This window comes from Dermochelys coriacea, chromosome 10 (genome assembly GCF_009764565.3).
Source record: "Dermochelys coriacea isolate rDerCor1 chromosome 10, rDerCor1.pri.v4, whole genome shotgun sequence".
Classification (NCBI taxonomy): Eukaryota; Metazoa; Chordata; order Testudines; family Dermochelyidae; genus Dermochelys; species Dermochelys coriacea.
The window spans coordinates 38,857,600-38,883,487 of record NC_050077.1 but is presented as its reverse complement, the minus strand read 5'-3'; the positions used below and the strand labels follow the sequence as shown (position 1 = coordinate 38,883,487).

General features: G+C 44.2%; 1 protein-coding gene across 46 annotated transcripts in view; it reads right to left on the bottom strand.

Annotated features, from left to right (window-relative positions):
- Window positions 1-21,248, bottom strand: part of MAPK8IP3 (mitogen-activated protein kinase 8 interacting protein 3) — a 150,806-nt gene extending 129,558 nt beyond the window's left edge. For 6 of the 46 annotated variants that reach the window (XM_038418761.2, XM_043494353.1, XM_043494356.1 and 3 more), the window contains exon 1: window positions 20,709-21,243. In XM_038418761.2, coding sequence (XP_038274689.1) covers window positions 20,709-21,026 — 318 coding nt within the window. In that variant the 5' untranslated portion in view covers window positions 21,027-21,243. Of the gene's footprint in view, window positions 1-20,708 lie in introns of all 46 variants that reach the window. The other 40 variants (XM_043494355.1, XM_043494348.1, XM_043494350.1 and 37 more) reach the window with 16 other exon arrangements.
- Between the last annotated feature and the right edge of the window lie 4,640 nt (window positions 21,249-25,888).

Below are 25,888 nucleotides of genomic sequence, written 5' to 3'. Positions count from 1 at the left end.
AAGACTGGGGGTGGGGCAGGGGTCGAGTGCCACCAGGGAAATCAGAAAGTCAGCGCTTGTGACAAGGATAATTCAGCTCTGACACAGGTTACTTAGGTTGTGGGATCCCCATCATTGGTGGTTTTTAAGAACAGGTTAGACAACCCCCTGTCAGGAATGGTCTTGGTATATTTGGTCCTACCTCAGCACAGGGGGCCATCCCTTCGCAGCCCTACATTTCTATGATCCTAAGGCACTGTCAATATGAGAATATCAAAGCTTTTTACAAAATGTTAATTAAACCTCAGAACCCTCCTGAGAAATAGCCATGTCATTATCTATATTTTACAGATTAGAAAATTAAAACTAAGTGGCTAATTGATTTGTCCAAGATCATAAAGAAAGTTGGTGGCAGAACCAGAAAAATAATCCAGATTTCTTCACCCCCAATCCTGTGCTTTTAAACACTAGCAGCCTTTCTGAAGATTTTCAAAAGGTCAGAATGCACATTAGCTGCAGTTATTTTCTCATTGCAAATCAAAGTTAAATGAGCAAGTATCTCAGACTTCTATCTGCAAGCTCCCCTCATTTTTCTGCTTTACCAAACAAGAGCCATAGGACAGTGCATGTAAATCTCCTGCAGATTTAAAATGCTTAAAAGAAAGTTGCTTATAATGCAGTCAAGCCATCCATATCTCACTCCCACATAAGCCTCAGTCTCTACATGAATTATTAGACCTACCCAGAACTTCTTCAGATTTACAGTAAGTCAGTTAAATGAGTGTCTTGGAATAAAAAGGTAATTTCTTAACTGGAGAATTTGATACGGTTTTAAGATTCGCTCTGTCAACAGTCAACGTTATAGTCTTGTAAATTTTAAAAACTTGAGGTGATAATTGAATATCTATTTCATTTTCCTGAGTATGTAGCAACCTTAATGTTCTGCATTGTAACTTTTAAATATTGGGTGAATTTAGCCTTCATTAAGGTCCTGAGCCAACACAAATCTTAAATCGAAAACATAATTTCAAGCATATCAATAGTCCCACTGAAGTCAATGGAATTGCTGATGTGCTTGAAGTTAAGAACACACTTACATGCTTAGCTGGGTCATGGCTTAAAGCCAGGGGACAACCACACTAGACAGAGCGAGACATAGCATAAGCAGGTAGAGGGGCAAGCTTTCCCTCACAACTTAGCAAACGTCTTTTTGATCATGGCTGGCAGTGCTCCCTTCTAGTCTAGTCTTGACACCTCACACAGCTCTGCCAGTGCACTTCAATCTGGAGTTCACCTGAGCAAAGAGTGACAATTATGTTCAGCTGTGTGTGTGTTTGGGGGTGGGGGGGGTTTGATGGCGGACAATGGTGATTAAGGGCAAAGTTACTCCAAGCCCATTTCACTATTAACACCAGGAAGAAATGAACCTGGGGCCTCCAAGGGTACATCTACACTGGAATAAAAGACCTGTAGCATGGCCACAGCTGGTCCAGGTCAGCTGACTCGGGCTCTCAGGGCTTGGGCTGCAGGGCTAATAATTGCTGTGTAGACGTCTGAGCTCAGGTTGGACCCCAGTCTCTGGGACCCGACCCCATCATGGGGTCCCAGAGCTCAGACTCCAGCCTGAGCCCTATCATCTACACAGCAATTTTACAGACCCATAGCCCGAATCCCGCAAGCTGACCTGGGCCAGCTATGGGTGTTTAATTGCTATAGATAGACCCTGAAGGTGAAAAGCTAGTGTACTCACCCACATGTTTTCCACATGGGTTATAATAGTGGAGGAGCTCCAAGGCTCATACAAGAAAAGAATAGGAAAAGGCCTGCTGGGACAGTCACTCTCTTCTCCCCTGATCTATTTCTCTCAATCCCTTTCAGCAAACATCTCAATCTCCCTCTTCTGCAAAAAGGAATTTATAATATAAGAAATATGTGGCATGTACTGTTATACTGTGCCCTAACATTTCAAGTCCAACAGAAAAACAGCTCAGTAATTGCACAGCTCTTGCAAGAAACAACCCTAAGATTACTGGGCAACTGCAAGGTACTCTGATCAAATCCAATAGAGCTTTTCTTCTGAGATTTCCAGCAGGTGTGGCTATCTATTTCTGCTACAATATCAGCTCTTACAGAGCAGGAGTTTAGGGTCATAGCTTTGCCTTGTTATTACAGACACATCCACCTTCTCTTCCAGAGAAATATCATAAGACTCCAGAACTAGGCAACTGAGTTTTAGTCCAAATTCAGATAACTGAAACAGAGAACATAAGAAACATTAGAAAATCCACTATCTATACCCAGTAGAAAGTGGAGGACATTTTACTAACTAAGAACAGCCCCACAGGACTTTAGTGATACTATTAAGTTTAACAACAGCTAATATAACTGAAATGGAAAGTGAAGATAAACAGCATCAGGTTAAAAATAAAACACCTCAAATATGGGGATTCATGGAAGAGGCTAAGAAGAAAAAAAAAACTCCTTAATGCATCAGCCTCTTCACAGCATTTAATAAACCTTACATCTATACTTCATACAGGATTAGTCCTGAATCATAGGCGTAGTTTGATTTCTATATTTGGGGGGCAGTGCCAGTCAGGCCAATGGGGCCATGCGTGGGTGGGGGAAATTCCATGCCTGTCCACAGGGGTGCCATTTCAGATTTTTTGGAGGGTGGAGGGGCAACTTTAACCATGATTCCAGGGGCTACTTGGAAAACTGAAAAATCTAGGTTTTTTGCAGATAGTAACTTAGAAATCTCTGACAGGAGCATTGTATCTAGTTCCTATATCAAGAAAGAAAATTAAATAAATATTAGACCTACTCAGCTCTAATACTAACATGTTCTGACATCTTGTGCAAGTCACTTAAAGGCCACTGATTAGGTTTAAAATCGTAATGTAAATTCTTACTCAGATACTCTTACTAAAGTCAGAAGGGATCATCATAGAATCATAGAATCATAGAATATCAGGGTTGGAAGGGACCCCAGAAGGTCATCTAGTCCAACCCCCTGCTCAAAGCAGGACCAAGTCCCAGTTAAATCATCCTAGCCAGGGCTTTGTCAAGCCTGACCTTAAAAACCTCTAAGGAAGGAGATTCTACCACCTCCCTAGGTAACGCATTCCAGTGTTTCACCACCCTCTTAGTGAAAAAGTTTTTCCTAATATCCAATCTAAACCTCCCCCATTGCAACTTGAGACCATTACTCCTCGTTCTGTCATCTGCTACCATTGAGAACAGTCTAGAGCCATCCTCTTTGAAACCCCCTTTCAGGTAGTTGAAAGCAGCTATCAAATCCCCCCTCATTCTTCTCTTCTGCAGACTAAACAATCCCAGCTCCCTCAGCCTCTCCTCATAAGTCATGTGCTCTAGACCCCCTAATCATTTTTGTTGCCCTTCGCTGTACTCTTTCCAATTTATCCACATCCTTCTTGTAGTGTGGGGCCCAAAACTGGACACAGTACTCCAGATGAGGCCTCACCAGTGTCGAATAGAGGGGAACGATCACGTCCCTCGATCTGCTCGCTATGCCCTACTTATACATCCCAAAATGCCATTGGCCTTCTTGGCAACAAGGGCACACTGCTGACTCATATCCAGCTTCTCGTCCACTGTCACCCCTAGGTCCTTTTCCGCAGAACTGCTGCCGAGCCATTCGGTCCCTAGTCTGTAGCGGTGCATTGGATTCTTCCATCCTAAGTGCAGGACCCTGCACTTATCCTTATTGAACCTCATTAGATTTCTTTTGGCCCAATCTTCCAATTTGTCTAGGTCCTTCTGTATCCTATCCCTCCCCTCCAGCGTATCTACCACTCCTCCCAGTTTAGTATCAAATTTGCTGAGAGTGCAATCCACACCATCCTCCAGATCATTTATGAAGATATTGAACAAAACGGGCCCCAGGACCGACCCCTGGGGCACTCCACTTGACACCGGCTGCCAACTAGATGATTATGATCATCTAGTCTGACCTCCTGCACATTGCAGGCCACAGAACCTCACCCACCGACTCCTGTAATAAACCCCGAACCTCTGGCCAAGTTACTGATGTGGTTTCAAGACTTCAAGTTACAGAGAATCCACTATTCACTCTAGTTCAAACCAGCAAGTGACTCGTGCCCCATGCTGAAGAGGAAGATGAAAAATCCCCAAGGTCTCTGTCAATCTGACCCAGGAGAAAAAAGTCCTTCCCAAGTCAAAATATGGTGATCAGTTAGATATGGGCATATGGGCAAGACCCACCAGCCACATACCTGGGCAAGAATTCTCTGTCATAACTCACAGTCCTCCCCATCTAGTGTCTTGTCTCCAGCTGTTGGGGATTTTTACTACAGAAAGACACCATTGGGCCACACATCATTGTAGGCAGTCCTGTCATACCATCTCCTCCATAAATTTATCAAGCTCAATCTTGAAGCCAGTTAGGTTTTTGCCCCCACTGCTTCCCTTGAAAGGCTGCTCCAGAACTTCACTCCTCTGATGGTTAGAAACTTTCACCTAATTTCAAGTTAAACTTGTGGATGGCCAGTTTATATCCATTTGTTCTGGGGTCCACATTGGTGCTCAACTTAAACAACACCTCTCCCTTCCTCGTATTTCTCCTTTCCCTGATGTATTTAGAGAGACCAATAATATCTCCCTCAGTCTTCTTTGGTTAGGCCAAACAAGCCAAGTTCATTGAGTCTCCTTTCATAAGGTAGGTTTTCCATTCCTTGGATCATCCTCGTACCCCTTCTCTGCACCTGTTTCAGTTTAAAATCATCTTTCTTAAACATGGGAGATCAGAACTGCACACAGTACTCCAGATGAGGTCTCACCAGTGCCTTGTATAATAGTACACCTCTACCCTGATATAACGCGGTCCTCGGGAACCAAAAACTTTTACTGTCTTATAGGTGAGACCACATTATATTGGGGTAGGGAGAGGAACCCCCTCCCCATCCCAGCTCACCTCTGCTCCACCTCCGCCTCCTCTCCTGAGTGTTCCACCGCCGCTCCACCTCTCCCTGCCTCGCTCCCTTCCAGGCTTGCCGTGCCAATCAGCTGTTTGGCGTGGGAAGCCTGGACAGAAGGGAGGCGGGGGGAGAAGCAGAGCAGCGGTGGCGGGCTCAGGGGAGGAGGCAGAGTGGAGGTAAGCTGGGGCAGGGAGCAGTTCCTCTGCACCCTCTCCCCCCACCACCCCAGTTACTTGCTGCAGCCCTCCCCACGCCTCCCCCACCCCAGCTCACCTCCGCTATGCCTCCTCCCCTGAGTGTGCCGCCACTGCTCCACTTCTACCCCCTTCCTCTCCTCCCACAAGCGCGCCACTTCTCCCCCCTTCCTGTCTCCCTCCCAGGCTTGCTGCGCCAAAGAGCTGATTTGTGGCAAGCCTGGGAGGGAGAAGGAGGGGGGGGAGAAGTGGAGCGCTTGTGGGAGGAGGCAGAGCGGAGGTGAGCTGGGGCGGGGGGGGGACCACAGCAAGTAAGGGGGGGGTGCAGAGGAATTGCTTGTGGTAACACGAATTTGTGATTTTAAACACAAATTTAACACGAATTCAGATATAATGAGAGGGGCTGCTCCCCGGAGCGCTGCTTTACCACATTATATCTGAATTAGTGTTATATCAGACCGTATTATATCGGGGTAGAGGTTTACGAACACTTCCCTGTCTCTAATGGAAATACGTCGCCTGATGCACCCCAGGACCACATTAGTCTTTTTTCACAGACACATCACATTGATGGCTCATAGTCATCCTCTAATCAACAAATATACCCTACTCTTTCTCCTCTTATGTCACTTCCAACTATTATGTCCCCAGATTATAGCAAAAATTCTTCTTGTTAGTCCCTAAGTGCAAGACTCTGCACTTTGCACTATTAAATATCATCCCATTTATATTACTCCAATTTACAAGGTCATCCAGATCTTCTTGTACGATATTCCAGTCCTCCTCTGAGTCATACCTCCCAACTTTGTGTCATCTGCAAATTTTATTACCACACTCCCACTTTTTGTGTCAAGGTCAGTAACAAAAATGTTAAATAAGACTAGTCCCAAGACTGATCCCTGAGGAACTCCACTAATAACCTCCCTCTAGTTCAGTAGCTCTCAACTTATTATACATTGTGGGATGCATATGCAGTTCACAATGTGTTACCTGGGCCACAGGGGTTGGGACCCCAGACCCCACGGGGCTGTCCAGCAGTACCCCAACCCTGGACCCCAATCACGCCCTCCACCATGCAGCTGCCCCGGACCCCAGCCCATCCAGGATCCCCACCATGCAGCTGCCCCAGCTGCTGGAGCTTGCGGGGCAGGCCAGGAGCCCTAGACCCCATGGGGCCAGCCAGGAGCCTCAGACTCCGGACCCCTGCCACGTGGGGCTGGCCAGATGCCCCGACCCCGGACCACCACCGCACGGCTGCTCCGGCCCCAGAGCTCGTGGGGCCAGACAGCTGCCCCGATCCCCTACCCTTCAGGGCCAGCCCAGAGCTCCAGACCCGCAATCCCATAGGGACAGCTGGCAGCCCCAACCCCAGACTCACACCACATGGGACAGCCCGGCAGCCTGGACCCCTCCTCACCAGGCAGCCAGGAACCGGGTGAACCTGGCAGCCTTTAGCACACAGCTGAGCTGGGCGCTAATTGGGCTGCATGTAGGCCAGGGCTGATAACCACTGCTCTAGCCTGACAGTTCACCTTTCAGTATTACCTGTTGTAGTCTCCCCTTTACCCAGTTCCCTATCTACCTTTCAGTTCTCATATTAATCCCCATTTTCTCCAATTTAACTAATAATTTATTTTGTGGAACTGTATCAAATGCCTTACTGACATCCAGGTAAATTAGATCTATTGTACATCTTTTGTCTAAAAAAATCAGTTATCTTCTCAATGAAACATATTAGTGACTTTGTAGATTTTTCTACAATTGTTTCAATTGTTATATTCAAGAGGTAGTAACAATTTCTGTCATTTAGGCTACTTACTTTTTGCAGTTCACCAAGCTTGGAACAAATCATATAACTTTAGGAAAAAGAAAAGGAGTACTTGTGGCACCTTAGAGACTAATAAATTTGTTAGTCTCTAAGGTGCTACAAGTACTCCTTTTCTTTTTGTGAATAGAGACTAATATGGCTGCTACTCTGAAACTTAACTTTAGGGAACATCTTAAAAGCCGGTTTCAGAGTAGCAGCCGTGTTAGTCTGTATTCGCAAAAAGAAAAGGAGTACTTGTGGCACCTTAGAGACTAAAATTTATTTGAGCATAAGCTTTCATGAGCTACAGCTCACTTCATCAGCCCTTTCTTATCTTAATCACCTGTTAATCACTCTTTTTATAAAAAAAATTCTGACTCCCTGCCTCAGACGCACAAGCTGGTAGCAGCATGTGTCCTGTCTTCTCTGCAGAACTCATTACGTTGCATACTTAGGCTGCCTGCCTGGGGCTTGCAGTTTTGGGAGACAATGCCCCCCATGCCCGTCCATCAAACTCCAATGTCCTGAATGCTTTTTTCTACCTGATATCACTTATCCACTTAGAGATTTCTCAGACACACACACACCATTCAAAAACACTTCCCCCTGACCCATTTTAGCTTTCATACACTAAAACCAAAACTAGTCAGTTTCCTAAAGCAGAGTATCTGCAATGACCAAACCTACTTTTCACAACAGTGGACAGTTCTAAAACAAAAACCCCTATTCCTCTGCAAAATCATTCCATAGCCATCTCTTTCAGCTCCCTCCTAAAAACTAGCTTCTGCTATTCAACTACATCTTGAGGCCAGGTCTAGGTATAAAACTTCTGTCAATATATCTAAGGTATTCAGGGTGTGAAAAATCCATACTCCTGAGCACTGTAGCTATACTGACCTAACCCCTGGTGTAGATACAGCTAGATCAATGGACCTAGCTACCATCTGACCTCCAACACTCGGGGAGGTGGTGTTCCTACAATGACAGAAAAATCCTTTTCATAACACTAGACTGTGTCTATAGTATGGGGTTATGCTGGCATTGCTACAATAGCGGTGCTGCTGCTATAGTCCCTGTAGTGTAGACATGGCCTATGTCTTGGAGTGGAGGAGGAGGAGGAGGAAACAGAACCACCAAGATGCAATATGATTCCCGAGTAATCTGTGATCTTCACTTTGTCCTTCCTCTGCACATCCCCTCTGCTCCAACACACACTCACACTCATTCTTTGGGTCTGTTTATGACCTTCACTTTGTGGGACACATTGCCCACACTGTAAGATCTTTGGGGCAAGGATTATTTCTTTACTAGTTTTTGGAGGGGAGCCTGCACATGTTTGGATGCTTGACAAATCACAATGCCAGAACACAGAGGACTTGGTTGTTAGTTCAACAGAAAGAAAAGTTTGAATTTTTTCCAGGGCTGCAGTTTTTCTTTTGCAGATTAAAGTATTCTGAAATTCCAGTGCCATTGCTCTTTACAGTAGGAACACTATGAACCTGTCATCTCTGACACAATCCCCTTGGCCTGGGATTTTCAAAGGAGACTGTTTATGAATTATTTATTATTATTATTATATTATTAAGGTCTACAGTGTGCTAGAAGTGATCCACAAACAGTCTCCCCAAAGCAAACTCATTACCCTGATGTATTTATTATCATAAACAAAGGGAGTTGGTGCCAAAGCTCATTGAACTTCAGTGGGAACTGGGGGTGTAACTCCCTTTGGCTCTTTTGAAAATCTCAGCCTAAAGTTGCTAGTTTTCATGGTGATGTTTCCCCATGGATTTGCAGAGAGGATTTCTCAAATGTTTGATTTAAACTGTTTTAGAACCGATTTTAAAAAACTAGAATAGGTGAGGAATGCCACTAAGGAATTCCCATACTAGGTACTAGGTACTAGGTTGGCTCTACAGAAAGGATAATCTGGTTCATACAAATAATGAAAAATTTCACCAAATCAACATCTGAGTTGATGCTCTGTCAGGCATTTTTTATGATAATTTTTTTAATTTTATTTGGCCAAATTCATTTCCAACAGTACCATGGGACAAAGATTAAAGAATTAGAAAGCCTGCTTATCTTCTTGGCCTTTCCTTATTATCTAGTCCCTCTCCCCACACCAGAAAAATGATATGTCCCTGTTTCCTATATCTGGAATGCTCCAAAGATAACCTTGGAAAATTCACTCAGTAGTGAACAGATTGTTGCATTTCATCAAGAGAAGATGTCAGTGGAGCATATTTGGGGTTTACAGTGTGTCATATTTACTTGTGTGTGTTGAGGGGTACTTGACTATGGCTTTTGTTTATTAATGACTGGGAACACAATCATTTTGAACTGATTTTTATTTGAATTTCTAAGTTCAGATTTTAAGTAACTGTAACAATCATAAATACTAATAAAAAGACTGACTTTAAAAATATTTGTATTTAGGATCCATGCAGATGGCCCTTCATTACCATAATTTGTGAACCTTTCACACTTAAAAATAGACATTTGTTCTCTCTTCCCAGACTTGTAGGAAAAACAGCCTGATTGGTGTATGAGCTTTAATTGTATTTGTCTGTACGTTTGAGCAGGTGTGTTGTGTCCATCAGAAAACTTTGGCACTCACTAAGTCTACTCAGTATATCACAAGAGTTGCTCCTGATTGATAGGAAGTATACATCTCCCCTCTGCACACACCTAACCAGGGTGGAATATTCTGCCTCTGAGAAATTATCAATGCCCAGCCTATGCAGTGGTAGACCAAGGCCCAGAGAGCAAACCAGGGTGTTCTGTGTTTAACAAGACTTTACACTGTTGCCAAACTCAATTTAAGGTTTGAGTCTGTCCCACATATAAACCTCATCCAAGTTCTGCTAATTTTCTCCTCTCTGATCAGACAGTGCACAAACAAGGATATAAATAAAACCAAGTCAGGTATTTGAAACACACAATGGAGAGTTGGAGAGGGTAGTATGTTGCTCCCAAGCTGCTTTAGAGGCTCTTTCCATTTACCTCAAGCTGACAGGAGAGAAAGAAGGAAAGGAAGCAATTTAAAGCTGCTTCTCCAGACACTCCTTAAGCTAGTAATCGTCCCCACACCTGTCCTCACAGGGCGGGAGGGCATACCTTACTTTATTTACTTTCAGCTGAGTAATAGCACTGCATCTTTTAAGGGAGAAGAGGAATTAGTTTGATTGCTTTGTTTTTACCCTGGATAAAGAAGAAAAAAAGCAAAAAAGTAACTGACATTAACGCAACACACAATCTAATCATAGAATATCAGGGTTGGAAGGGACCTCAGGAGGTCATCTAGTCCAACCCCCTGCTCAAAGCAGGACCAATCCCTAACTAAATCATCCCAGCCAGGGCTTTGTCAAGCCTGACCTTAAAAACTTCTAAGGAAGGAGAGTCCACCACCTCCCTAGGTAACACATTCCAGTGTTTCACCACCCTCTTAGTGAAAAAGTTTTTCCTAATATCCAACTTAAACCTCCCCCACTGCAACTTGAGACCATTACTCCTTGTTCTGTCATCTGCTACCACTGAGAACAGTCTAGATCCATCCTCTTTGGAACCCCCTTTCAGGTAGTTGAAAGCAGCTATCAAATCCCCTCCCCCCATTCTTCTCTTTTGCAGACTAAACAATCCCAGATCATAGATTCATAGATACTAAGGTCAGAAGGTCTGATCATCTAGTCCGACCTCCTGCACAACACAGGCCACAGAATCTCACCCACCCACTCCTACGAAAAACCTCACCTATGTCTGAGCTATTGAAGTCCTCAAAACGTGGTTTAAAGAATTCAAGGAGCAGAGAAGCCTCCCTCAAGTGACCCGTGCCCCATACTACAGAGGAAGGCGAAAAACCTCCAGGGCCTCTTCCAATCTGACTTGGAGGAAAATTCCTTCCCGACCCCAAATATGGCGATCAGCTAAACCCTGAGCATATGGGCAAGAGTCACCAGCCAGATACTACAGAAAATTCTTTCCTGGGTAACTCAGATCCCATCCATCTAATATCCCATCTCAGGGGATTAGGCCTATTTACCCTGAATATTTAAAAATCAATTAATTACCAAAATCACATTATCCCATCATACCATCTCCTCCATAAACTTATCGAGTAGAATCTTAAAGCCAGATAGATCTTTTGCCCCCACTGCTTCCCTTGGAAGGCTATTCCAAAACTTCACTCCTCTGATGGTTACAAACCTTCGTCTAATTTCAAGTCTAAACTTCCTGGTGGCCAGTTTATACCCATTTGTTCTTGTGTCCACATTGGTGCTGAGCTGAAATAATTCCTCTCCCTCTCCTGTATTTATCCCTCTGATATATTTATAGAGAGCAATCATATCTCCCCTCAACCTTCTTTTACTTAGGCTAAACAAGCCAAGCTCCTTAAGTCTCCTTTCATAGGACAAGTTTTCCATTCCTCGGATCATCCTAGTAGCCCTTCTCTGTTCCTGCTCCAGTTTGTATTCATCCTTCTTAAACATGGGAGACCAGAACTGCACACAGTATTCTAGGTGAGGTCTCACCAGCGCCTTGTATAATGGTACTAAAACCTCCTTATCCCTACTGGAAATGCCTCTCCTGATGCATCCCAAAACCGCATTAGCTTTTTTCACAGCCATATCACATTGGCAGCTCATAGTCATCCTATGATCAACCAATACTCCAAGGTCCTTCTCCTCTTCCGTTACTTCTAATTGATGCGTCCCCAGCTTATAACTAAAATTCTCGTTATTAATCCCTAAATGCATAACCTTACACTTCTCACTATTAAATTTCACCCTATTACTATTACTCCAGTTTACAAGATCATCCAGATCCTCCTGTATAATATCCCGATCCTTCTCTGATTGGCAATACCTCCCAGCTTTGTATCATCTGCAAACTTTATTAGCACACTCCCACTTTTTGTGCCAAGGTCAGTAATAAAAAGATTAAATAAGATTGGTCCCAAAACTGATCCCTGAGGAACTCCACTGGTAACCTCCCACCAGCCTGACAGTTCGCCTTTCAGTAGGACCCGTTGCAGTCTCCCCTTTAACCAATTCCTTACCCACCTTTTGATGTTCATATTGATCCCCATCTTCTCCAATTTAACTAATAATTCCCCATGTGGCACGGTATCAAACGCCTTACTGAAATCCAGGTAAATTAGATCCACTGCGTTTCCTTTATCTAAAAAATCTGTTACTTTTTCAAAGAAGGAGATCAGGTCGGTTTGGCACGATCTACCTTTTGTAAAACCATGTTGTATTTTGTCCCATTGACTTCAATGTCCTTAACTAATTTCTCCTTCAAAATTTTTTCCAGGACTTTGCATACTACAGATGTCAAACTAACTGGCCTGTAGTTACCCGGATCACATTTTTCTCCTTTCTTAAAAATAGGAACTATATTAGCAATTCTCCAATCATTCAGTACAACTCCTGAGTTTACAGATTTATTAAAAATTCTTGCTAATGGGCTTGCAATTTCAGGTGCCAATTCCTTTAATATTCTTGGATGAAGATTATCTGGGCCCCCCGATTTAGTCCCATTAAGCTGTTTGAGTTTCACTTCTACCTCAGATATGGTAATATCTACCTCCCTATCCTCATTCCCATTTGTCATGCTACCATTAACCCTAAGATCCTCTTTAGCCTTATTAAAGACTGAGGCAAAGTATTTGTTTAGATATTGGGCCATGCCTAGATTATCTTTAACCACCACTCCATCCTCAGTGTTTAGTGGCCCCACTTCTTCTTTCTTAGTTTTCTTCTTATTTATATGGCTATAGAACCTTTTACTATTGGTTTTAATTCCCTTTGCAAGGTCCAACTCGACTCGACTTTTAGCCTGTCTCACTTTATCCCTACATGTTCTGACCTCAATTAGGTAGCTTTCCTTGCTGATCCCTCCCATCTTCCACTCCCTGTATGCTTTCTGCTTCTTCTTAATCACCTCTCTAAGATGCTTGCTCATCCAGCTTGGTTTACAACTCCTGCCTATGAATTTTTTCCCCTTTCTTGGGATACAGGCTTCCGATAGCTTCTGCAGCTTTGATTTAAAGTAATCCCAGGCCTCCTCTACCTTTAGATCCATAAATTCTTCAATCCAATCCACTTCCCTAACTAATTTCCTTAATTTTTGAAAGTCAGCCCTTTTGAAATCAAAAACTCTAGTTGCGGATTTATTTTTGTTAATCCTTCCGTTCAGTTTGAACTGAATTAGCTCATGATCACTTGAGCCAAGATTATCCCCTACAATCATTTCTTCTATGAGGTCCTCGCTACTCATCAAAATTAAATCTAAAATGGCATCCCCTCTAGTCGGTTCAGCAACTACTTGATGAAGGAATCCATCAGCTATCGCATCTAGAAAAATCTGAGCCCTATTATTATTACTAGCACTGGTCCTCCAGTCTATATCTGGGAAGTTAAAGTCTCCCATGATCACACAGTTTCCATTAGTATTTACTTTATTAAAAACATTAAAAAGGGCTCCATCCATATCCAAATTAGATCCCGGAGGTCTATAGCACACCCCAAGCACTATTGTAGGAGAGGCTCTACTAGTTATCTTCCCCTATGTAATTTTTGCCCAGACAGACTCTGTCTTATCCATTGCATCGCTTCTTATTTTTTTTACATTCTACCTCATCATTGATATACAATGCTACTCCACCACCTTTACCTCGGTCTTTCCTAAACAGCACAGACCCTTCAATACCTGTAGTCCAGTCATGACTACTATTCCACCATGTTTCTGTTATCCCTATAATATCTGGTTTCACTTCCTGCACCAGTAGCTCCAGTTTCTCCATTTTGTTACCAAGGCTCCTCGCATTGGTGTACAAACATCTTGAATTTTTGCCGTTTGGCCTCGCTCACATTTTGTACCTCATTAGGCACAGTCATTCTACAGCCAGTATAACCTATTAGACTGGTATCCACACTGCCCTCGCTCCTTATATACATTCTCCTACCCACGGCTGTATCCTTTCTTACTTCATCTTCTTCCCACTCAATGCTAAAATCTGGCGTGGAGATTACCTGGACATCTCCAACCATCTCCCCTAAATTCCTAGTTTAAAGCTCTCTTTATCAGTTGTGCCAGCCTCCATCCTAGAAGTCTATTTCCTTCCCTACTCAGATGAAGTCCATCCCGAGAGAACTGTCCTCTGTCCATGAATGCCTCCCAGTGGCCATACATCCCAAAGCCCTCCTTATAGCACCACTGCCTAAGCCATCTGTTGACAGTCATAATCTTGTCACACCTTTGTTGCCCTTCTCTAGGAATAGGCAGGATCCCACTAAAGATCACCTGAGCCTCGATTTCCTTAAGTGTCTTTCCCAGCCTAGCACAGTCTCCCTTAATACTTTCCAGCGAGAATCTAGCTGTATCATTTGTTCCCACATGAAGGATAATTAGGGGATTCTTTCCCGCTCCCTTTATGATCCTTTTCAACCTCAGGTCTACATCCCGTATCTTAGCATCTGGAAGACAGCACACCCTTCTATTCTCTGGATCAGCTCTAGTTACAGGCCTGTCTATTCTTCTCAATAAAGAGTCCCCGATCACATAGACCTGCCTTTTCCTCGTGACAGTGCTATTCTCCAGTCTCTCCCCTGTTCCCTCTGGCTGCAAGTTCTTTCCATTCCTATTTTCCCTTATAATCCTCTTCAACCCATCCTGTATCCTCCTGGGGCTCATATTTGGTGTAGTCTCCCTTGACTCTTCCCCTTTTCCTATAGGACTAGCCTCTCTTCTCTTCCTCCTTGCCCTTCCACCTTCAGCAACTACCTGCTGAGCCCCTTCTTCATTTTCCAATTCTGCAAACCTGTTCCTAAGCTCTATTTCTCCTTCACTAGCCCATCTTTTCCTCTGCCTGGTTCTTTTAGTCACATGCTTCCACTGACCACTTTCCTCACCCAGTCTCCGCTCAAAATTCCCCAGCCCTGCTTCCATCTGCAAGTCTGAGCTTTTCCCTTCAGATACCTCAAGTCTTTGCTCCATCATCTGCTCAAACCCCTTCCTAAACTCAACCAGACTTTCCACCTGCATCTCCAGACCTCCAGACCAGATCTTTTCCTCCATCAGCTCTATCAGATGGCATTTCATGCAGAAAAAACTCTTAACAGGTCCCCCCCTCCAGGATCACGTACATACCACAGCTTCCACATCCAGTCATCCTCATTGTGTCTTCCACTATAGGAGTCACTCCCACAGCTGCCTCCGTATCCGTCATAGCCTTCCCACCTAAATCTTGTTAATCTGGGAAATACAAGCCACACCAAAAAGACCACCCCCCACAACAAAAACAAACCCTAAACAAGCACCACAATACCTTCTCCTCCAACAGAACTCCCACTCAAACTCCCGTTTACAGCTCTGTTTGCTAGCTCCTGTGCCGCTGCCTGACTGGCTGGCTACCTTTATAGAACCCCTAGTCAGAAAAGCTCCGCCCCCTAATCAGGCTCAGCCTCAGTTCCCTCAGCCTCTCCTCATAAGTCATGTGTTCCAGTCCCCTGATGCTGGTATCAATCACACTATTGACTCTATGTTTGTTATTGCTAAAGGGAATAGTTACTACTCTTACTTGCCCACAACGTAAGTCAGATGAAAGGAGAAAATGAAACATTTTACCTCCACTGAATATTTATTGAGGTCTGAATTTGAAATTGCAGGATTTCCAGGAAACTTGGTTTTTTTATTACATCCAGTATTGAATTTTAATCATAACCTAGTGAACTCTAAACCAAAATACAGTTCTGACTAGAGGGACAGATAGGAAGATACTATGTTAAATACCTGACCAACGCTTGGAATTTTTTACACCATCCCATTATAGCCACTCAGTCATACTCCTTTTTATTTCTGATTAGTTGAAAGGACAGGTCACAAAATCTGCTTACGTTTGAAGTCTATAACAAGTCAGATGGAAAGTGTCGTAATTCAGAATTTAAGGTTTATACTTTCAGCAGGAAAAAATAAAATCAAGTCTCAGAGAAATTTCTCAGTGTTTTCCAAGAAATTTCCAGGATCAGTAGTCATCCTGTTTCAAGACTAAAAAGATTAAAAACAATAATGTTTAACAAAAGAACTCAAAAAGACAACATAAACACAGAGATTGTGCTGCTCATTCTGTGGGTGAAATTCAATGCACCCATCTCTCCTATTCATTTTCACTCATGTCAATGCCTGCAACCATCAGCAGCCGGTGAATAGGGGTCTGAAGAATATAAAGGGAATGGCACTTAGTTATTAGTATAGTATGATGGGCTGAGTCTCTTTTTATATAGAGAGTGTGCTAGAATGTTTTTCGTCTTTTGTGGTATGAGATCACCACCAATCTGCAGAAATTTACATCAAGCAACTATTTCTGAGGTCAGATTGTAGGATGGGGCAAGAATAAGTTCTTTCCTAAACTGTGAGATTCATATCACTGAAACAGAAAAAAACCAAGACAATTAAGAAAAAAAGTCACAAGGGAGAGAAACATATCTTTGAGTACACACCATAGGTGCAATCTGATAGACAAACTTTTTTTACTGTCTCCTAAATACCTTACAAGAAAATTAGTGTGTGGGGGATAGGGGAGACAGCGTTTAAAAGTGTCCCTCAACAGGGCAGGTAGAGCCATATTTCAAAAGGTATGTAGGCACCTACAAATGTTGATAGGAGCGTAGTGGGATTTTCAAAAGCTGCCAACTTGCTTAGGCATTTCTGAAAATTGCACTAGGAGCCTATTTGTATCTTAAGGTACCTAAATATCTTTGAAAAGCTGGCCTATAGTAACCACAGGCCAGTCTCCAACAGGTTTTAATGATACATTTATATTTTTCCCCACAAACATTTAGAAACAAACAATTGAGATATCATAAAACATTACAGAAGAACAAAATATTCAATTGTCAAAAGGTTTTTGTTTTTTTAAAAGAAAGAGGAGGACGGGGAAAATCCTAAATGGTGGCTACCTAAAATTACAAAAACACATGCCTGAAAAGTAATATTTTTATTGGCTGTGGGAACTAAGAAGGAATTGTGGCCAGAGGCTTAAGGGCAGTGAGTTCCACATATTAGTGGTAGCCCCTGCAAAGGCCCAGTCAATTGCCATTCTAGACCCTTAAAAAGGTTGAGGGGATCAGAGCACAGAAACACACACAAGAAGTCAAGAGGAGGTCTCAAAGATAGTAGCTTCCAGAGGGCTATATTTTAAAATCAACTTGTTAACCGGTTCTAGGGCGAATAGAAGGGAAAATGTCACATCACAGGCCCACTCTGGAACGGTCCTCACCAGCTCCAGTGTCAGATCTGACAGGGGTTTTGAAAGTAGGAGAAATCTTTGAGACTCTGATGGCTTGGAGAACACATGTTTCTGGTAGTGAGTTAAAGGCCATGTAATGCAAAATACAAATAGCTGAGTTTTCAGCAGGTATTTCAAGCCTGACCCTAAAGTTAAAAGCAAAGAATTAAACTAATCCTTATTTAGCTAATGCAAACAAAACCTTTCAAATGTAGCAGCTTGGAAGTTTGATTAGGCAAGAAGCGAACTTTATTGTTCAGTCACAATTGCTGAGATTGCTCATTTAAAATCAAAATGGATTTTTTGGTGGCAATTTTCCAGTGGATGCTGCTTATAGACCTTGAACTTCAGTCAAGAGAGCAGAGCATAAAAGCTTTTCACTGGAAAGTTAGATCTATCATTGATAGGTGCCAGTCCGAGTTCTGTTCTATGGAGTTCAAGAGGCTTTAACCAGTGGTGTAAGGAAAAGATGGAGTTATGGAGTCGAGAGGTCTTCTTCCTTAAACATGTTAGGAAACATTCTTGTTTTCCAAGCCCTCAGCTCTAATCACTTTTCTAGGGAGAAGACTTATACCCAACGAAGTTGGCTAACACTCTAAATCTCTGAAAGCAGGATGAAGTAGGGTGACCAGATGTCCCGATTTTATAGGGAAAGTCCCGATTTTGGGGTCTTTTTCTTATATAGGCTCCTATTACCCCCCCACCCCATCACAATTTTTCACATTTGCTTCTGGTCATCCTAGGATGAAGTAACTCCATAATGATATAATTTTGATACTAATGCACACATTTTCCTTGAGCATGAGATACTTAAAGTTCATACCAAACTGTAAAATTAAGTGGGGAATATAGTTTAAAAAGATTAAAAGTGAAATAACATGAATGATCTAGTATATTTTTGTATGCAGTGTTGTAGCCATGTTAGTCTCAGGATATTAGAGACACAAGGTGGATGAGGTAATAACTTTTATTGGACCAAATCTGTGCCGTGTGAAAGCTTGTCTCTCTCACTAACAGAAGTTGGTCCAAAATGGTAAAAAGTGGTAAAATGGTAAAAAATAAATCAACATAATCCTGGGTTAATTAAGGGACAATCATTTGACTGTTGGGGGGAGGAGGGAAGGGGCTGATGCAACTGGATGGATTTCATTCCCTATGGTTCAGAGACTGCTGTTTTGAAAAGGCTCCACAGAGTGCTTGGATGAGCTGTAAAAGCGGAGGAGCCGCTCTTGGAATTAGTAGTGGCAGGAGCACAGGCAAGAAGGAGGTGTGAAAGTGAGCTATTCTTTCCTTCCCAGGCTCCTGTTGGGTCTTAGTGATCAAGGAATTTTGCTCCTCTTTCAGCCAGGTGATTGTGTCTCTCATGAGCCACTGCCAGGCTGTTTCCCATCAACTTAATTGCACTGCTCTAGACATGACTAAGATAAGAGTTTCAGAGTAGCAGCCGTGTTAGTCTGTATTCGCAAAAAGAAAAAGGAGTACTTGTGGCATCTTAGAGACTAACAAATTTATTTGAGCATAAGCTTTCGTGAGCTACAGCTCGCTTCCAATGAAGGAGTACACAAGTACTCCTTTTTCTTTTTAAAGATAAAAGTGGAACTGGCAGCCAGCAAACCTTACATTTTGGGTTGCAGAAGCCATGTTATTAAGGCCCAAAGTGTAGGTCTGGTAAAAATAAATTCACAGAATTAGAGACCAATATCTTGAGAAGGTTGTTTTTATTCCAAATGAACATCTTATTGTTTAGTTTTAAAAGCATTTCCAAACATTACATCACTGTGCAGCCTGCTAGAGCACTAGCCTAATGAAGTGACACAGACTACCATTGTTGAACCAAATTGAGTGAAGTATAAAAAGTAAACTGATTTTTAAAAATTCTTTGTTCTAATCAGAAACAAATATTAGCAGCATAGGTTCCAAGTGGTTTATTTTGTTGTTATTTTTTAAAACTACATTCCTCAAATTCACAGAACCCCAGTTACTTTGTTTGTTAGTTTATTCTCCTCTTTCTTGCTTTTAAGTTGGCAACAATTATTTTAATAGGGAAGCTTCACCAAATGCTGACCTCTTGACTTTGTTTACTTTCATACTGATCTTCAATGGATCCTGTCTACTCACACAATACAATCCTAGATTCAGGGACAAAGGAAAAGATGATTTTCTGATTTACCTTTCTTGAAGTGAAATAAGATCAAAGTCTCCAGGATATGTTTGTAAGGTCACAGCTGTCAAGAACATTTATGGCTCTTGAATATGCGATCAGGAGTATATCTAATCACAGCTAAGAGCCAACACTTAAAAATACATGATGTATGCCACACATTGATAGCACCCTAGCTGTAGAACAAAGTGTTCTTGTAGAAAGATATTCCAGAATTATTAGGTCTTCCCACTGCACACCAAGCTTCCTTACAATCACTATTGCTTTTCCCTGTCCTGCCTTCATCCGCAAGTTTGTCCATATTGCATGCTAATGTGATGGGGGGGGGGGGGGAAATCACTATTAGATTGGAATGAAAACACTTTGACTGTCTACATTTGACTTAAGGGAGATAGGAACCAGGGCCTGCCGATATAAGAGAAAAGATTTACTCCTGCCTTGCCTATGGCCAATCCACAGAACATTTCTGCCCCCTACAATGTAGGACTCACCCGATATGACTCAACAACAAGCCGATAGTTAAAAGACTGACAATACAACCAAATGATCAAGTTACCTCACCCTAAACCAAACCTCGGAGTTGTCAATCCCTTTGAGTGGCTCAGGCAAGAATAAAAAAAGGAGCACTTGTGGCACCTTAGAGACTAACAAATTTATTTGAGCATAAGCTTTTGTGAGCTACAGCTGAAATCCATGGAGCTCCACTTCCATCACCCCAATCATTTACAGTTGGCAGACACAGCACTGCCCCTACAACAAGCAACTTGAGCTCTTGGCTCCTCTTCTAATGTTTACAAACGAGAGTTCCCACGCTAGATGCAGCAATGACACCCTGCTACTGGTACCAGAACAAGCCAGATGCTTTTCTGCCATGGCACTGTGCTCCTCGGAAAATAGTTTGCATCCATCTCCTCTTCCCCCATCCCAGCTGCACTGGAGCCGGAAAGGGAGTCCTAGGGTGGGAGGAGCCAACTGGCTGAGTCAGCCCCCAGCTGGGGGGTAAAGAATTCAGGGTACCCGGGGTCCTTGGGAAAGGAGGTCGTGTCCGCGCCGGGGATAAGAGAGACCCTGGTTGCTGTCTCGGAGGGGGCCTGGCTGGCCCCCGGAGATGGCCGGGTGCCGAGGATAAAGGAGGAGGGGCTCCAGCGGTGCGGGCTCCCTGGCTAGGATGGCGCAGGCCTCTCCCAGCCCGATCCCTGGAGGCATCCCCCAGCGGCTGGCGCAGAGCCCTCCCCCGCTCCCAGTGAATGGCCGGCGCGGCGCGGCGCGCCCCGGCCCTGCCCGGCCCGCAGGCGCCCGTCAAGCAGCGGCCCAGGCTCACCTCCTCTGCCTGCTTGCGCAGCGCCTTCTCGCGCTCGTACTGCGTGAGCAGCTGCTCGTTGTCCTCCCGCAGCAGCTCCAGCTCCACCTCGTGCTCCTGGTTGTCGGTGAGCACCGAGTCCAGGTTCTCCAGCACAGTCACCACCAGCGGCATCAGCTCCTTCACCACCTCCTCGTCGTAGCAGCGGATGAGCCGCTCGAACTCGCGGTAGATGCTGTTGGCTAGGCCCGACACCCGCTCCGACATCACCGAGCCCGAGCAGTAATCATCCCCCGGGTACCCTCCCACGCCGCCATCGTCCAGCTGGATCTCCAGCATCCTGCTGCCCGTCGGCCTGCCGGGCTCCAGGGAGAGCACCTGCCGCTGCTGCCGAGCCTGCCTCCGCTTCCCCTTGGATGTTGAGGCTAAGCCTGCCGCCGGGCTCTGCCGGTCCTCCTCTCCCTGCGCCAATGGGCACTCCCAGCGCCGCCTCCTACGTGCTGTGTCAGCGCCAGCCCCACACTCGGGGGAGGGGACCAGGCCTCTCCGGCCGAGGCTACCCGTAAGGAAGGCAACGTAATCGTACACTGAAGGGTTAAAAGTAAACTCAGATCCATCCTCACTCTCCCTCCAAAACCCCCTACTCCACCCCTTTTATGCAAGAAGACCTGCAGAAATCCTGGTAACAACAATGATCCTGGGGTAGTTTTACTAATGAAACGGGCCCCATCTGTTTAAGGAGTTAACCAAAAGGGACACAGATGGTCTGTTTGTTAATTAGAAAGCTTCAAGGGGGGTGGGGGAAGGTTATTGCAGTAAATTAAATACATGGTTCTCGATTTAAGGACTCACTATTTAGTATACTAGGTACTGTATAGCATATAGCAAAACCAGGGTCTCTATCCCCAATCTCAGCAGACTGGATGAGTTTAATCTCTACTAGAGAGTTATTATCTTTGCATTTCTGTCATTTGCACAACCACCTGTGCCCCCTCAAATATCTACGTACCAGCAGAGTCCAGTCTTGTAATACAACCCACAGGATACACTGAAGTCTACCTGAAACTAGATATTCAAGGCTTGATGGGTTTCTTGCCTCAGGGGTGCATTGAAGGGTTATCTAAACTCAAGGACTGCACACAAAATGCATGACCTGGAGTAGTCACCTGCATGTTTGCTGCAAAGGTGTGACTAAGGGCTACAAAATGAGAGATCCCCGCCATGAAGGCAGCCTAACCATTTGATTGAGATGGACCCAATGCAGCATTTTACCTGAACAGCAAAACTGTATTATATGCTGGGATCCTGTTATCATGGTAAACTACATCAGCTCTGTGTTCATGGCGAACCAGGGCACAATACCCAGCCTGTCTGACTCACGAAAGACCTTCCCTGCCTCCCAGCCTCTTCTTGAACCAAAACCAATCAGAAGAAAGACTTACAAAAAGCAATGAAAAGGCAGTGGGAGACACACCTGAGACAAGGGTGACAGGATAAGGAAACTCCCCTAGTCTCATTTGCATTGAAGATGGGACAGGGAGGCATGGAGAACAGAGATTCCAAGGCAAGAACTGCATGGAACTCTGGGACCAAAACAGCAGGGAAGTGCTGCATGATGGGGGATCTCTGCTCCAGATGTTAATGAACCCACACCTGCATACACCCAGCTCAGTAGTTATCAGACCAATTCTAGTAATAAATCCTTTATTGGTATCCAAAATAGTGAAGCTCCCTAATTGCATTGTGAACTCCCTCCAAGGAACACCGTCCATAGCCAGGAATGATCAGGGCTTATTGTCTAGCATGAACAAAACAACTTTGGTATACTCCCTTGAGCCATCAGTTTACCCATAAATAAATCTAGTGTTCTCCCTTGAACCATTGTTGTTTCCCTATAAAAACCCCTACCCATGCTCAAGTAAGTGTTCTGATGCCTGAATCCAAAATCTGCATCAGTTGCATTGGGACTTCATCTTCTGACTGATAGTGCTGGGGGCTCTGCCTGTCTCCAGCACTCTGGACCCTCAGCTACCACCACTGCCTGGGACCCCCAATTGATTCAAGCTTCACGGAGGGGTGAGAACCCAGCTCTCTCTCTCTCTCTCGGTATCGCCTTCTGACCCCAACTTGTGTGATCAGTTATAGTTTTCTAAACCTGACTTTTATAATCAAATTTAAGTTAGATTTAATATTATAACTGTTTTGTTTGTTTGGCTCCCCTATGGCAATAAATAACTTTCTTGGTTAAGCTCGTTGCTTCTGTCTCTCTCCCCCTCAGGGTGTTCTTTGACTTCCGCATTCACTGCAGCAACGCTCCTCATATCTAAGCTAAAGACCCCTGCAGTGCACAAAAATCCTGTGGGGTTTGCTCATCAAGTGGGTTACTACCAGAACAATTGTAACGTGAAAGTAGGGAGAGGGACATGCTGAACCTGAGACATTTGAGGATGACAGCTTGGAAGTGCTGCTTGACCCAGCCTGCTCAGGCATACTCTCCAGTGCAGTGCCCATGGCATATGAGAGTGACAGCTTGGAAATGCTGCTTGACCCAGCCTACTGAGTCAGCTTGGGAGTGCTGATTAACCTGGTCCTCTCTGACACGCTGTGTGTGTGTGTGTGTGTGTGTGTGTGTGTGTGATTCTGGGGCTGGAAGAACCCAGTCCTGGGGAACCTAGGTCCTACAGGATAGCGCCATTGGGAGGGAACTTACAGCAGGGAGAAGTATAGCTCCGTATGATAACATAATAATACAAGCCGTACATTGATAGAATTACAGATCTCCCCCACCCAGAAGAGTAACCCTAATAAATGAGCATACCCCCAAAGTAACGGCCAAATCTGGTAACAGTATTATATGCTGGGATCCTATTATCTTATGTTAAAGAATAAGGTAGCCTTACTGAAGCTCCAGTCTCATATTTTGGTCTTCACATTTTATCCCCATTGAAATTCAAAGCCAGTTCTTCACATCAATGTTCTGGACATCAGAAGGAAGTTGTATCAAGGCAAACAGTCATTCCAGGTCTGGAATTATAAATTAAGTTACAGAACAGAGTGGCCCTTCTAAAGAAGAGAAATATATTCTGTGTAAATAAGTTTAAATGATGTAAAGTAGGTAAAAACAAACTAATTTATACTTTTCAATTCACCACATTCTAACAAATATACAAGATATTTTACCTAAATTACCAATTACAACAAGGTTGGGAACAATCTTACCCCAGAGCAGAGAAATCAGGTACAGCAACTGATCATTGCCTTCTCTTCTGTTTTCTCGACCCAGCCAGGGCAGATTCACCTGATAACCCATCATATTTAGATGGAACCAGGAGTTAAGGTCAGGGAAAACCCTCAGCCCCTTCCCCAGAAACTAAGAGAGACCATGAAACAGGAACTCTACTCAATGCTAGCATTGGGGATGATCAAGGAGTCTTTCAATGACTGGAAAAGCCCCGTGTTATTGGTCCCTAAACCTGATGGAACCACCCACTTCTGCATTGACTTCCACAAATTCAATGCAGTATCAAAGTTCAATGCACACCTGATGCCACGCATTGATGAGCTGCTTGACCTGCTAGGAAAGGCAGAGTACATCAGCACTCTGGACTTAACAAAAGGATATTGGCAGAACCCCCTCACACCCAACTCCAGGGAAAAGACAACTTTCTCTACCCTCTTTGGTCTCTTCCAATTCAAGACCATGCCCTTCAGTTTGCATGGTGCCCCCGGCCACATTACAGCAACTAATGGATCAAGTTCTCCACCCCCATAGCTGGTATTCAGCTGCATCCCTAGACAACATGATGATTTATAGTCACAACTGTCACAACCACTTGAAATGTGACCATGATGCTACAGTCCCTCGAAGAGGTCAGCCTGACAGCAAATCCCACTTAATGTCACCTCGGTAACCACCTACCTCAGGTACATATTGGGAAAGGGCACAGTCCGACCCTTGATTAGCAAGGTTCAGGTCCTCCAGCTGTGCCTCCCCCTTCAAAGAAACAAGCATGCTGATTTCTAGGACTGGCTGGGTACTACCGCTGTTTTATTCCAGGGTTCTCCTCCATTATGGCTCCTCTTTCTGATCTTCTCACAAATGAGAGTCCCAAAAGGATCCAGTGAACCAGAGCCTGTGAGGAGGCTTTTCAAACTCTGAAAGCCCAGCTCTGTCAGGAACTCATCTTGTACAGCCCTGACTTCACCAAGGAGTTCTTGTTACAGACGAACACCTCGGATGTAGGCCTAGGAGCCATTCTATGGCAAGTAGTAGGAGGTAACAAACACCTCATACTATACATTAGCCAGAAGCTGTACCCGAAGCAGAAAGCCTACTTCCTAATCGAGAAAGAAGCCTTAGCGGTAAAATGGGCTATGGATTCATTCCATTATTAAGTTTTGGGCACGCACTTCACCCTAGTCACTGACTTTGCCCCTCTCCATTGGCTACATGCCATGAAAAACACAACCCCCTGAATCATGAGATGATACTTTTGCCTCCAGCCCTTCTTCCGCATCCAGCTCTGTGCTAGGAGACCTCATCTGAATGTGGACTTCTTTTCATGGGATGGTGGAGAGCAGTTGGGGATGGGGGGGTGACAGACCCCAAATGGAGTGATGGGAGGGAATGCGTGAGGGAGCAGAGAAACTGCCATCTGGCATGGCAGGTGTTAAAGAAAACCCTAGGGTTCAGCTAGCCCTGCCCTGCTATATCTGCAGCCAGTGCCAGGCCTGGAGGGGGGAGAAAAGAAGAGAGCTGGGCTCACCTGGGAGCTGACTAATGAGGAGGCAGGAGCTCTCTGTTTCTCTGCCCGAAAAGCACAGCCACTGGAAGTAAGTAAATCTTCACCTGCCAAGGGGAGCCTGCAGATAAGCCCCAACTGCAGGGCAACTGGACTAGTGGGGCCGTGCCCCAAACTAAAGAGACTTTAGTAGGAAGTAGCCCAGGAAAACTGGTCTTGACATACAAGTAGTATATACCTCAATTGTATTCATCACCATGTATTTTTGACAGGTTTCCACACCCCCCTTTAAGGCTTATGTCCTATCCTCTATTCCCGTTTCCATTGGTGTCAAGGCTTGGTGACATCAGCCATTTTGAAAAAAAAATAATTAATTTTTTATGTTGGAATAGGGGAACTGTTTAATTCTTGTGCTTTGATACATTTGGTTGATTGTTTAGAGCAAAAGGTTGAAAGAAT